Source organism: Nicotiana sylvestris, chromosome 6, assembly GCF_000393655.2.
Source record: "Nicotiana sylvestris chromosome 6, ASM39365v2, whole genome shotgun sequence".
In the NCBI taxonomy this organism is placed as follows: Eukaryota; Viridiplantae; Streptophyta; class Magnoliopsida; order Solanales; family Solanaceae; genus Nicotiana; species Nicotiana sylvestris.
Window position 1 is genome coordinate 188,436,313 of NC_091062.1, and position 13,265 is coordinate 188,449,577.

The 13,265-nt window shown below is 39.1% G+C and overlaps 1 protein-coding gene across 1 annotated transcript; it reads right to left on the reverse strand.

The window, feature by feature from the left end:
* Window positions 1-1,459: 1,459 nt before the first annotated feature.
* LOC138871837 (uncharacterized) lies at window positions 1,460-2,515 on the reverse strand. The gene has a single exon (XM_070149744.1). It carries the CDS (start codon window positions 2,513-2,515, stop codon window positions 1,460-1,462), a length of 1,056 nt encoding a protein of 351 aa, XP_070005845.1.
* Between the last annotated feature and the right edge of the window lie 10,750 nt (window positions 2,516-13,265).

Below are 13,265 nucleotides of genomic sequence, written 5' to 3' on the forward strand. Positions count from 1 at the left end.
TCCTCATCGATACCAAACTCTGCAGGCACTTGAAAATATAAGGCTCCCATCTCTGTCCAATTGTCGAACCAGAATTGAGCCGATCCCATTCTCAGTTTCCAGTAAATTTGATGCTCAATCAAGTCCCTACATTCTAGAGTTTTTCTCCACACGTGGGATCCATGCTTCCAAGGTACAATTACTGCATTTAGTTTCTTGCAGTACTTTTGACTAATAAATGCACTCCATAGAGTTGGCTTAGTCCTGAAATTCCACCATAATTTGCAAAACAGTGCCTTGGATACGTCATGTAGGGACCTGAAGCCTATGCCTCCCTCCTCAAAAGGCATACAAAGGTTAGTCCAAGACGCCCAATGTCTAGTGCTCCCTCCCACATTACTGCTCCAGAAAAACATGGCAAAAATGCTATGTAATTTGTTGATCACATAACTTGGAGGATTGACTGCTGACAACATATGCATTGGGATACTCTGTAGGACATTTGCAATTAAAATAGCTCGGCCTTCTACAAATAGGAGTTTGCCTTTCCATGACTGAAGTTTGTCCATAACCTTGGTGATTAATCCCTAGTAATAATCTCCCCTTCTTCTTGCATAAAAAATAGGACAGCCAAGATAGGTCATAGGGAAACATTGTCTTCGTATACCTGTGATCCTTTCCACCTTGTTAAACACCTCATTATCCATTAAATGATGCATGTATATGGCTGATTTTGCTTTGTTCACCAGTTGACCAGATGATGATTCATAAGCTTGCAAAACCTCCATGACAAGTCTCAACGAAGTTTCATCAGATGAGCAGAAAATGATTGTATCATTAGCGTATGATAGATGATTTATTTTTGGGCTCCATTTTGGCATTCCAAAACCACAAAAGTACAGGTTAGTGTGTAGTGAATTCAATCCCCGAGAAAGTGCTTCTGCTGTTAGAATGAATAAAGTTGGTGACAAAGGGTCACCTTGTTTAACTCTCCTTGATGATTTGAAGAAACCATTAGGCTGACCATTTATAAGAACAAAGTACCAATTGTTCCCAATCAAATCAAATATCAAGCCAATAAAAGCTTCTGGAAATCCCATTTTCCTTAGTATTTTGGTCAGGAATAGCCATGATAGCCTGTCGTAAGCTTTTGTCATATCAAGCTTAATTACAACGTTTGGACCTGCTTTTTTTCTCAACCTGATATCCGTAATGATTTCTTGAGTTAAAAGTATGTTCTCAACTATGCTTCTGCCCTTCACAAAACCTGCCCGTTCCTCTGAGATTATGTTTGGTAATAATTCAACCAATCTCTCATGAATAACCCTAGAGAAAATCTTGTTAACAAAGTTGCTAAGACTGATTGGTCTCATGTCTGCAAAGGTCGTAACTTATTTTTTCTTTGGTAATAAAACCAGGTTTGTGTGCGTCACACTCTTTGGCAGCTGCTGACCGCAAAAGAAAGCCTTGACCATGTGGACTACATCTTCTTCAATAATTTCCCAGCAAGTTGGTAAAAGGCTCCAGTGAATCCATCCGGTCCACCAACTGAGTCTTCATTCAACCCCATAACTGCTGTCTTCACTTCTTCATTGGAAGGCAAGGCCATCAATCTTTCATGTTGATCACTATCTACCATAGAAGGTACATGATTTAGAATGTCAAAATCATTTGGAATTGCAGTCTCAGTAAATTGATCCTTGTAGAACTTTATTGCTTCTTCTGCTATTAAGTGATCTTCTTCGATCCAGTTACCAAGGCTATTCTGGATCCTTGATAATTTCAGTCTCTTCCTTCTCCCATTAACTTGAGCATGGAAGAATTTAGTGTTTCTATCGCCATCTTTGAACCATAACATGCCTGCCTTTTGTCTCCAGAATTCTTCTTCTAATGCAAGATATTTAATCATTTCAGCTTGGACCTGTTGTAATCTTTGTCTATTCATTTGTGTAGGATTGACTTCAAATTGTCTTTCATGAACCAAGACCACCTCCTCAAGGCTTGCAATCTTCTGGAATATATCCCCATATGTAGCTCTGCTCCAGGTAGATAGTGCTTGTTTAAGCTTCTTTAACTTGTAGTTAAAAATGCAGAAAGGGTTAGCACTAAAATCAACATTCCAATTCTCCTTTACTACATCTTTGAAGGTTTCATGCTTTGTCCAGAAGTTAAGAAATCTGAATGACTTCTTAATTGGAGGAGTTTCTATATCACATTTCAGCAGCATTGGGCAATGATCAGACCCAATTTTGGATAGGTGAGTTATCTCCAATCCAGGAAATGTCTGTTGCAATTCATTATTGCCAAAACATCTGTCCAATCTTTTAAAAATGCAGTCCTCCTCTAATCTTCCATTCCACCATGTAAATATGCTTCCTTTAAAACCCATGTCTGTCAAATTGCAGGTATTGACGCAGTGTCTGAAGTCATCTACTTCAATGAGAGAGACTGGCAAGCCCCCATATTTCTCTTCCTCATCCCATATTACATTAAAGTCGCCTCCAACTAGCCAAGGTACTGTCATATCTGATGCCATTGCATACAATGTATCCTATAGTTCTATTCTTTCAGTGCAATCACATTTGGCATAAACTAGTGTAAGGATGAGCTCAACATGTGTTTCAGAGTGTATTAATCTCAGAGTCAGCTGTTGAGTCATGTTATATAAAATAGTAACCTCAAAAATTTCATCAATAAAAGCCCAAATCTTGTTTGACACATTCACCACAGCCTGTCCCAAACCAATTCTTGCTTTATACCTCTCCATTTTGTGAGACTGTTGCATAGGCTCAAGGATGCCTATGAACTCAAAATGATGTTTTCTGTGCATTATAATCAGCCTTTCAAATGCTTGCATTGTGTTTACTGACCTGACATTCCATATAATGGCATCCATTAAATGTTTTGAGATTTGGACAGTGTTCTCCTTGTTTGTACTCCACTAATTAGGACAGTAGAAGTCTCTTTTGACTGTTTCTTTTTTCCCTTTGATGCAGATTTAACTAGTTCAATAAGCCTTGGCGACAGATCTCCCTGCTTGGCAACATTAAGGAAATTTTGTGCAGTGGATTCCTCATCCATGTCTCTACCTTTAAGTTGTGCATGGTGAACTTGATCATGTGCTTCTACTGCTTCTTTTGATGTAACAATATCCTCTGCCTGGTTGATAAGTTCGGCATCTTTTTCATCATGTTCATTGGTCAACAACATTGTATTGTTCAATGGAACGTTACTTCCTGCTACATCCTGCACGGTGCTCAATGGAACAATACTACTTGCATAAACTTGCACTGTCATAGCTTGGTTCTTATCTGCATTCTTGTCTTATTTCTTGTCTACATTTTCAGCTTCTTTCAAGACATCACTAACAGCCTTATGTGAAGTCCCTCCTGGATCTATAATATTAATGTCCCCCTCTTTTGTCTTTTCTGTTGCTGCTTTTGTGCATTCACTGATTCTTTGAATATTGATTGCATTGGCATTACCATTAATACTTTGATCCTAATCTTCCACTTCATTTCCTCCAAATTCTTCATCACTATGCATTGTATCTGGAATCTGACCATCTGCTAAGTCTTCCTCTGTTTGGTTGAGCCATAATCTCCCTCCTGCCCATTTTTCTTTTTCATTGGTCCTTAATTTCTCAAAATTTGTATCTTCAACAAATTCATTTTCTTTGTTGTTTGCTAATTGTTGTTCAACTTTGGTGTCCTATGAAGGAATGTCTTGACATGAAGTATTGACTTGAACTACATTATTTTTGAATGCCATTTGGACCCAGTGGGCAGTTGACTCATTGTTCAAATGATGTTCCTTCCCCAAACCTTTTTGTACACAATCAGCTGTTGATTCCCTATTTGCTGCAAGATTTCTTATTGCTGTAGGATTGAGAGTAGGTGCTACAGGGTTTAGTTTGTTGGATTGTGTCTTGGGTAATTGTCTCCTAGATGAGCTAGGAGAAGTTAACTTTTGTACCATTTGTCTAGTTGAAAAATCAAATTCCTGCTCCTCTGATTCATTCTCTACACCTGTTGTGGAATTATTTTGCTGAATATCATTGTTGCCTGTGGTTTTTTGAACTGGAGTTTCCTCCACAGCTGCCAGTTGGTTGCCTTCATCAATCTCACCATTTTCAATTTGTAGCACTGCAAATTGGTTGGTTGTTTGTATTTGTTTTGTCACAGCTGTATTGTTAACAAGAACTATTTCTTTCCCTTGTGCAGTAGTACCTTCAGCTTGTTTGCCTTTATTCAGTCCCCTATTGTCGCGCACTTCCTTCCATTGAGGGCCTGCATTACCAACTATCTTACCACTAGTAAGGATCATTATGGGAGCATCATGTTTTGCAAGTTTCTTAGTGCCTTGTTTCACATTTTCGACATTTTTGTGTTGCTGGGCATTTTTGTTTTCCCTTAAATCAGGATTAATTCTCCAACATTCAAGCATGTCATGGCCTTGTAACTTGCACTCTTTACAGTACTTTGGCAAATAATCATAGTTAATGGTTACCCATTCAGTTCTTACATCCCCATTTACTTCATTGACAATGTCCATTCAAACACTCTTGGGGAGGTCAGCTAGCAGATCCACCAACACTTTAACACGAGCACAACTAGGTCTAGTTCTCTTGATAGTAGCCAAATCTAATTGAAGGGGTTTACCTACAGTAGAAGCTAGAGAAAACAAGCATTCTCTGACAAAAAAAGTAGGCAGCAAGTTAGGGAATGAAATCCAAGTCATTACCTTAGGTGTCTCCTCTCCAACTTTAAATTTTGCATCATAGATCAAAGTTCTCAGTTGATATTCATTCCCCTGCTTATCCTTAATATAGTACACACCTTTTGATGAGAAATCTACGTAATCTTGCCATAATGAAAATCGAATCAAAATGTGCATGTCATGAAGATATCTAATATTGCATTCAGCTTTGATACCACACTGCATTGGCATAATTCGACGTATTTCATTGATATCTGGCCATCCGTATGAAAATTTGCACACAACTGCCGATTGCAGTCCTTTCATATAGTTCATACGCTCCACTTCTGATTCTGTAAAGCATACAGTTGGTTGTCCTTGAAAGAATTGAGTTTGTCTTGGAGGAATTGGATCAACTACTGCTGCTCGATCTTGCAAAGTCGACGTGTTGGGCGAAGGATTTACTGCCTTTGCATAATCCATTGGTTTTGGATTTGTGGTCATGCATGGCTGTGTAAGGTTAGGATGTTGATTAGGTGACCCAGCCAAAGATGGTAGCTGGCCACTGGCCGCATTGGCCATGGCAGCACTTCGTTGAGATTTAAGCAAAAACAACTGATGTTTCTTCAATATTCCATATAAATAAGATACGAAGAGCTTGTAGAAAAATCTGTGTGCTACAGTACTTTAATATTGTTCTTTAGCTGTTCGTGTTTCTTGTCTCAAAAGCTCAGATTCTGTCCACCTACTTATCTTTGAACTCAAATGATATATGAAAATTAAGCAGTAGATTTTTGCAAAAGAAATATGATGTTACAGTAAATCAAAGAGATTTAAAATCTGCTACGATGGTAATAGATTTAGCTGCAAAACTAAGAATCACGAATTAAACAATGTTCTTCACAGCTCACACATCACATCCACGATAAATGAAGGCAGTAGTGTTTATTTTTTTGAATAAGCACTGCGTGCTACAGTACTTCAAAAAATGAAAATTAAGATCTGTTGAGAGTAGCTAATGATTTAAGGATAAAATCAAAAGGAGATTGTTCACAAAGAGAAGTGGGTTCTTTTGAGACCAATCTTGTGATGTTACCTTGCCGGATGCCGGAATTATGGCCGATGAATAGTGACGGAATCACTATTCATGGTCTTCCTCTTGTTTATTCATTTTAGGTTTAACTAGTTTTTTTTGTTAAATTGTAGGAATTAATTTTTATTTTTAATTAAATTTCAAAAAAAATTGAAAAGAAAGAAGAAGAAGGAAGGTTTAAAATAAAGAAAAGGGCAGATGCAATTTTTGGGCAAAAAATCAGTCCATTTTTTCCCAAGCCCAAGTCTTAAACACCCCTAACTTGCCCGGTCCAAGCTCAGAACCCATCCTATACCCGGTCCGGTTCGCTTCAGCCAAAACGACGTAGTTACAATTCCAAACTACGTCGTTTCACTCCTTCCCTATCATTAAACGACCAAACTCACCCTAGGCTCTCATTCAGTTCATCCAAAAATGAATTAAACCTAAGCCCCTTATCTCTGAAATCAGAGCCCACCTCCGTCGTAACTCCGCCGCCCGAAAATCGCCTCACGATGGCGGAGCACTTCCAAACCCCTCCAAATTTTAACCAGCCACTCCTCACCATCCCTTCGTTCATACCTCACCGTTGATTTCCCCAAAAGGTCACTCAATTTCTCCGAATTACAGATCCAAAAATAAAAATCCAGACTTTCTTCTCTTTGCCCGAATTTTCTGAATTAATTCCTCCATTCGTATTAAAACTCGCATGAAGTCCTTAGTGTTTTATCAAAGAAAGTCCATTTTGATGTCGAGAATGTACCATCCTTTGGTTTTGTACGGATTTCGGACACCTATCCTTAAACGATCCAACTTCTTCAAGCTTCTACCTCATTCCTTTCTTGGCACATGGTGAAGATTGCTGCATGAATTATTAGCCATGAACGAAAGTTCGGCCAATATTCGTGTTACAATTCTCACCGTTTGGCCGAGTTGCGGATTCGCCGGAGTTCGAGTTCGAGTCATCTTTGTTCTTGAAAATTCTGAAGTTTAGTTGGGCTCCAGTGGTATTTTTTTATTTCTTTCTCTCCTTAAGATTCAATTGTTAGTCATGAACTCTTCCTCCCTCTGTAACCTAAGTCAGTCTTGTGGTCACTAATTTAGTATTAATTATTTTTCTTTTTTTTTTCTCCCTTTTAAAGTGTTTTACTTACAATAAAAAGAAGAAGAAGAGGAATAGGTATAATATCTCAGTCCCAAATTGGATTGACATTTCTTTTCTCTAAGCTTGGTTTGGATTGTGTTTGGGGTTTGTCAGTACCAACCCATTAAATGAAGGTCCAAGTTTGGAAGCCTATCTGTTGGCCCAAGTTTAGGATTAGATCTTCGGTCAATTGACCCATTTTTGGGGTCTGGTTTCCAGAGGTAATAATAGGGTTTAAAAAGGGTATCTTAGGAATTTGGCTTAGGGGAATCTTGTTCTAACTAACTAGGAAGCTTCTGGGAAGCTGGGATGGGGACTAAAATGAACTTTTGAATTTTAACCTAAGAATTTCTAAGTAAAAACCAAAATTCCAAAAGGGTCAAATAAAAAATCTGATTTCTCTAGGCCTCCCCCTAATGCCCTGCCTATAAAGGCACTTAAATCTGATAAGCAAGGCAGACGAGAAGGGTTGAATAAAAAAAATTCTGAAAAAAAAACAGCTGAAAATTATTGTTGCATTGAAATTCTGATTAGAACTTTTGAAGTTTGTTTTTTTACTGCTGAAGAATACCTGATCCTATTTGTGGTTCAAAATGGTTTGAACTTGGGTAATGAAAGCCTTGCTTTGAGTTGGGGAATTGGTTCCTCTCTTCTGGGTGAATTTCTGTTATTACTGACTGCTGACTTTGCATTTCCGCTACCCCTTTTATTTCCAGGTATATCCATAGCCCAGAAGCACTGATTTTTACTGTCTAATACCATGTAGTATATCTATGATGTTCGTTGTTAATTGAGTTGTCACTGGTATAGTATAAAATTGGATTAGTGTTTGGAACTAAAGGTTCAATTTCAATATTAAAGAGCATGTTTGGAAGGTGTATGAATAGGTTTTCTAGGTGTTGTTCAGTATGACAGGTGAATCATGGATTTAATTGCGCAGCTTCATGTCTGCTTTGTATTTTGGGTCATAGTTTGCTGAAATACAGCAGGTTTTAGTGTTTTGAAGGGCTAGAATATAGATGCTGGCTTGTGTATGTATTAATTCATGCAAATACTATTTTGGTAAACATGGAAACTGCAAGTTTAAAGTCTAAGATTCATGTTTGTTCAGTAGGACACTTCACAGATTTCCTTCTACCATCCCGTCTAGATTAAACCAGCTTTCGAGTAAAATGATTGTTTTTTAGATTTATTCCGTGTCATGATAAACCAATGTTTGATATGGGGGAATTTGATTGAGCTAGTTATCCATCATTGCCTGTTAAGATAGTATGTGTTTGTGATCGGATGTAACATGAATTTCACTTCATGATTGGTTCGCTCTTCAAGCGTTAATTTCGCTGCCTTGCCTCTTCTAACTTTCACGTTAATTCGATTTGGAGGAACACAATATGTTTGTCATGCTACAGAGCTCGGTTTTGGGCCCAGTTCTTGTTAGCCCAGCTTAGCCCAATTCCAAATGTAGAGATCTTGGAATGCCACTTGGGAGGGGAAAATTTATTTTGCACTTAAATAGATCAAGACCATAATTTGACTGAGGAGAGCCATGATAGATGAATGACTAGCTCATGGGCCTCACGAGTTAGCATCAAAACCCGTTAATTAGAATAATTCTTGGTATGCCATGCCGAATAAAACCTCAAATTGCATGGCCCTCATTTTAAGTGTTGATCTTTAGAATTCGATGCATGCCGTTTAGCTAAATTACACGGCCCTCGCAAAGCTGCAAATGCGAAAAGCTTTTAAGCGCGTTAGTTAATAATATTGCTTTCCTAAACTCGGGTGCACATTTATGTGACCAAATCCAAATCTCAACAATGTTAAAATACGTCACAACCACGGGTGCATTTATGTGACGTGGTTCGAGACGTGTTTTAATAACGTTGCAATTTTCTTTAAAAAATGAATAAAAGCGGTTTAAAGTTAAAATTTGCACATAGGTTTGAAAATCAAGTAAATAAGCCGAATATAATAACTGAGCGACCGTGCTAGAACCACGGAACTCGGGAATGCCTAACACCTTCTCCAGGGTTAACAGAATTCCTTACTCGGATTTCCGTTCCACAGACTGGTAAACAGAGTCAATATTTTCCTCGATTCGGGATTCAACCGGTGACTTAGAACACCATAAATCTCCCAGGTGGCGACTCTGAATTCCTTAATAAATCCTGTTTCAATTATCCTTTAATTGGAAAAACTCCTTTATACTCTTCCGGGGGTGTAAGTGTAAAAAGGAGGTGTGACAGCTCTGGCGACTCTGATGGGGACCGAACCCAAAATCTCTTGTTCAGGGTTCAAGAATTTGAGCTTAGAATAATTGTTATAATTGGCTTGCTTTATCTAATTTCTACATGTTGGGCCTAAACGTGCAAAATGTTGTTTTTACCGCTTTGATATTATCTGGACTGTATATAAACTGCTACGAAGCCCTTCTCTTCTCATCTTCGGGGATGTGCTCGTTGGTCGAGACTCCCTATTCTGTTAGTGTTGTACCTTGAAATAGGAAAGAGGCTCGGACAAGTTACTAAGCCGGATGACCTTTTGGTTCCCGGTATGTAGCCCCCTCCTCGACTCGAGTTGTCCGCTCGGATACACAGTCTAGAACAAATACCCAGGTTTTGAACCTAGAATAACTCGGCTTCATGTCAGATCCCTAGTAGGAACGTTTGTTTGCATCATGTGCATTTGACTTTGGAGGCTTAACACAGGGGTTGGGTCTGTCTAGGACAGGTGTACCAAAAATGAAAAAGACCATCCTGATGCATCTTACTTGCTACTTATGCATTTATTTGCTTCGGACTTGCATGCTGACCCGCTTTTGAATATTTGAAAAGTTGAGGAAAGAGAAATAGCAGTATGAGGGTAAAGAGAGTTAATCGCCTGTTTTGAAAAAAATCAATGTCCAAATAGTGCTGAAACTCTGCCAAATTTTTGAGAAAATGAAAAAAAGGAGAAGAAAAAAAAAGTTTTTGATTACAAAAATAGTTTGTTTTATTTGCCAATGAAATGAAAAAAAAGTTTTGTTTTCAAAAACAGTTTGTTTTATTTTCCAATGAAATAAAAAAAAAAGAATCTTGTTTTCAAAAATAGTTTGTTCTATCGGCCCGAACTACGCCAGTTTGATTCTCACATGGTATGAGATACGTAGGCAACCCTCATCGGGTCCAACTTCCTTTTTGCAAAAATAGCCAAAAGAATAAAAAAATTTAATTTTATTTAAAAGTAGTTAGGGTGATGCCATTCTTGTCAGAAATAGCCGAATGTCCCTAAAAAGGGCTCCGGAAGGTTGTTTTTGCAAGAACAGCCACTTGTGGCCATTTTCTTAGGTTTTCACCGGTTAGCCAACACAGCCTTAAAATCTTCATCCCCGAGGTGCTGAAAGGTCGTATTGGCAAAACCGAATTTTATTTTTAAATGAAAAAAGAGAAAAAGTGTCCATGTTATCTTGAGTCAATTGAATCGTGATTTTTGCTTAACCACCCTAATAAATGTGCAGAATGAGCACGAGTTAGAATTTGCCGATAACAGTCCTGAACAAGATCCCTTTGGAATTGCACATGTGGTGGGATGACCTGGGTAAATCGGGACGAGACATGGTCAATCTATACCTGGGGGGCCTCACTGGGTTGCTAAAGATTAATCCGATGGGAGACATCATAAAGACGTTGGTTACATTTTGGGACCCGGCTCACAACGTATTTCACTTCTCAGATTTGAATTTACCCCAACATTGGAAGAAATAGCCGGATATATTGGGAGTCCTAAAGTTCCCCTAAGACACCAGTACCTGATTGCTCCAAGGGCCGTAGCCGTGCACAGATTCCTAGACTCTTTAAAAATAAGCAGGGGGTCCATAACCCAGATTTGGCAGCCGGTTTTTGTACTTTGTAGTTTATATACAACAGATATGGTCATATAGGGGGGTTCAACAAGCCGGAAAACAAAATCTGCAGCAAAGGAAATCGTCTTAAGTGGGAAGAACATAGGTGTTTTGCTTTTATGGTAGCTTTTTTGGGACTCGTGGTGTTTCCTAGAAAAGACAGGAATATTGACATACGAGTATCTGGGGTTGTTAGCACTTTGCTTACTCAGGCCCACAACACCCTTGCACCTATGATAGTAGCTAAAATCTTCCGCGCTCTCACAGCCTGCAAAGTCGGAGGAGACTTTTTCGAAGGTTGCAACATGTTGTTGCAGATGTGGATGATCGAACACTTGTGCCATCGGCCTCAATTTTTGAGTTATAGGTCGACAGAAAAAACATGCATAGAAGAATTTTACACGAGGGTTGACGGGATCAGCTTGCCAGAGAGGGTCACAGAGTGGGTAACGCGCCTCCGTTCCATCACTGCAAACCAAATATAGTGGACATTTGGATGGCTGCCTGTGGATGAGGTCATATACATGCCAGCCACCGGGCCTCACTTCCTCTTGATGGGACTCAGAAGTATCCAGCCTTATGCCCCATATCGGGTTTTGAGGCAGCTCGGGAGATGCCAGATAATTCTGAGAGATTAAGATCTTAGTGCTCAAGTAGTTGAGATCGGACCTAACGGTCAGTTTCATGAAGCAGCAGTCCGTCAAATCTGGAGCGAATGTCAATACTTAACAACCAATACCTGTGTACATGATCGATCCAAAGGTGAGATTTCACCAGGGTATCTTGCTTGGTACAGAAGAGAAATTGAGTTTGGAAGGCTGGCCAAAAGACCCCACCTTCAGGAATTTGTTGAGGCGTCGCAAAAACAGTGGGTTTGGTTGGCCAAGGAAAACGAGTACATAGCCATAATAGGAAAATTGGAAAAGCAAGTCAGAGAACTTCAATTCGAGAATAGCTTGCAAGTCGCGGCGGATGAAGGAGAAAAGAAAAAGCTAGCCAAAGAAAATGAGGCCCTTCAAGCTCAAATTCAGAAAATGAAAGTAACGGTAGAAAATCCAGCCCAAAGTGACAGAGATGAAAAACTCATAGCTAACCTGAGGCAGAAAGTGAATGACTATAGTTTTGATTTGACCAAAGCAGAAAGTTAACTAGCCAAGGCTCGAAAGCAGTTGGCTAAAAATGTAGATGAACGAGCACGCCTGGTTAAGCAGTTGAAAGAAAAGTATGACGATGAGGTCGCAGGGTTAAAGAAAAGGGTCATCGCCACGAAAAACAAAATGATGAAACAGGCAAAAGACTTCAAAGTTGAAAGGGAACATTGTTATACAGCATTGGCGCAATTAGAAATAGATTTGCAACAACTTCAGGAATAAAATCATGCGGCTGAGCAAACTTTGGAAGCCAGGGCCCAGCAGATTGGGCGCTTGTTAAAAGAAAAGAGCGTCATAAGAGAGAGAATTAGAAACATCGCCGACTACATCGTTATGAAGTGCCAGATCTGTGAGGATATGACTCACACTACCTTGTTTGTAGCAGTAATGACATTTGTTAAACAGATAATGAACGACTTGGATCGACTTCAAAGAGAGCTTGCATATAGGCCCGCGGCGAGACTGAATGATGTCCCGCGGGCACCAGGACCATTGATGTATTCATGATTTTTCCGTTTGAGTCTGTATTTCCTTTTTGTTAGCGTCTGTCAGTCATGTTGAGTTTGTATTTTCTTTCTACTAGAGTCCATCAAATTGTTTTCGAGTCTGTATTTTCTTTTGTTGGAGCATGATAGTCTATTTTCGGAGTCTGTATTTCATCTTTGTATCAAAATCTGTTAGTCTTTTGGAATTTGTTAGTTTTGAGTTTTGTAATGGAAGCATTTGTTTTTTATGAAAACTGAAAATCCCAAAAATGTTTTATTTCACACTTATCTCCCAGAACTACACTCGGTCTGATTCATGCGGGGTCGTGACACGTAGGCAATCTCCATAGGATTCGATCATAATAAAAGAGAGAAAAAGAAAAGAGAAAAGGAAAGAGCGGAAAAACAAGAGAGAGAAAGAAAAAGAAAGGAAAAATAAGAAAAATAAGAGAAAAGAAACGATGGCGAAACAAGAGGGAAATGAGAGGATAAAGAAAGAAAAAGAAAGACAAAGAAAAGCAAAGAAAGAGAAAAAGAAAGAAAGTTACAAAATGTCCAAGCCGGGACGATGTAAGCAGTCGAACATGATAGAAATGATTAACTGCTTAGGTGCATTCATTCCCCAAATGCGCGATTACCAATTGGTTAAAGCCCTAACCACTAACAAGGTTGTTGTTGATGCATTGTGTACAGGCAGGTGGTTAGTTGATTGGCATTCTAGAAACTCACTGATACAACACCCGGTCGAAAGACAGGCTAAATATGGCCAACCAGGAACCGGAAACAAGCATTGTCGACCCATCGAAAGAAGTGGAAGAATTGGACGTTAATGCAATGAGGGAAGAAATGTATAAGC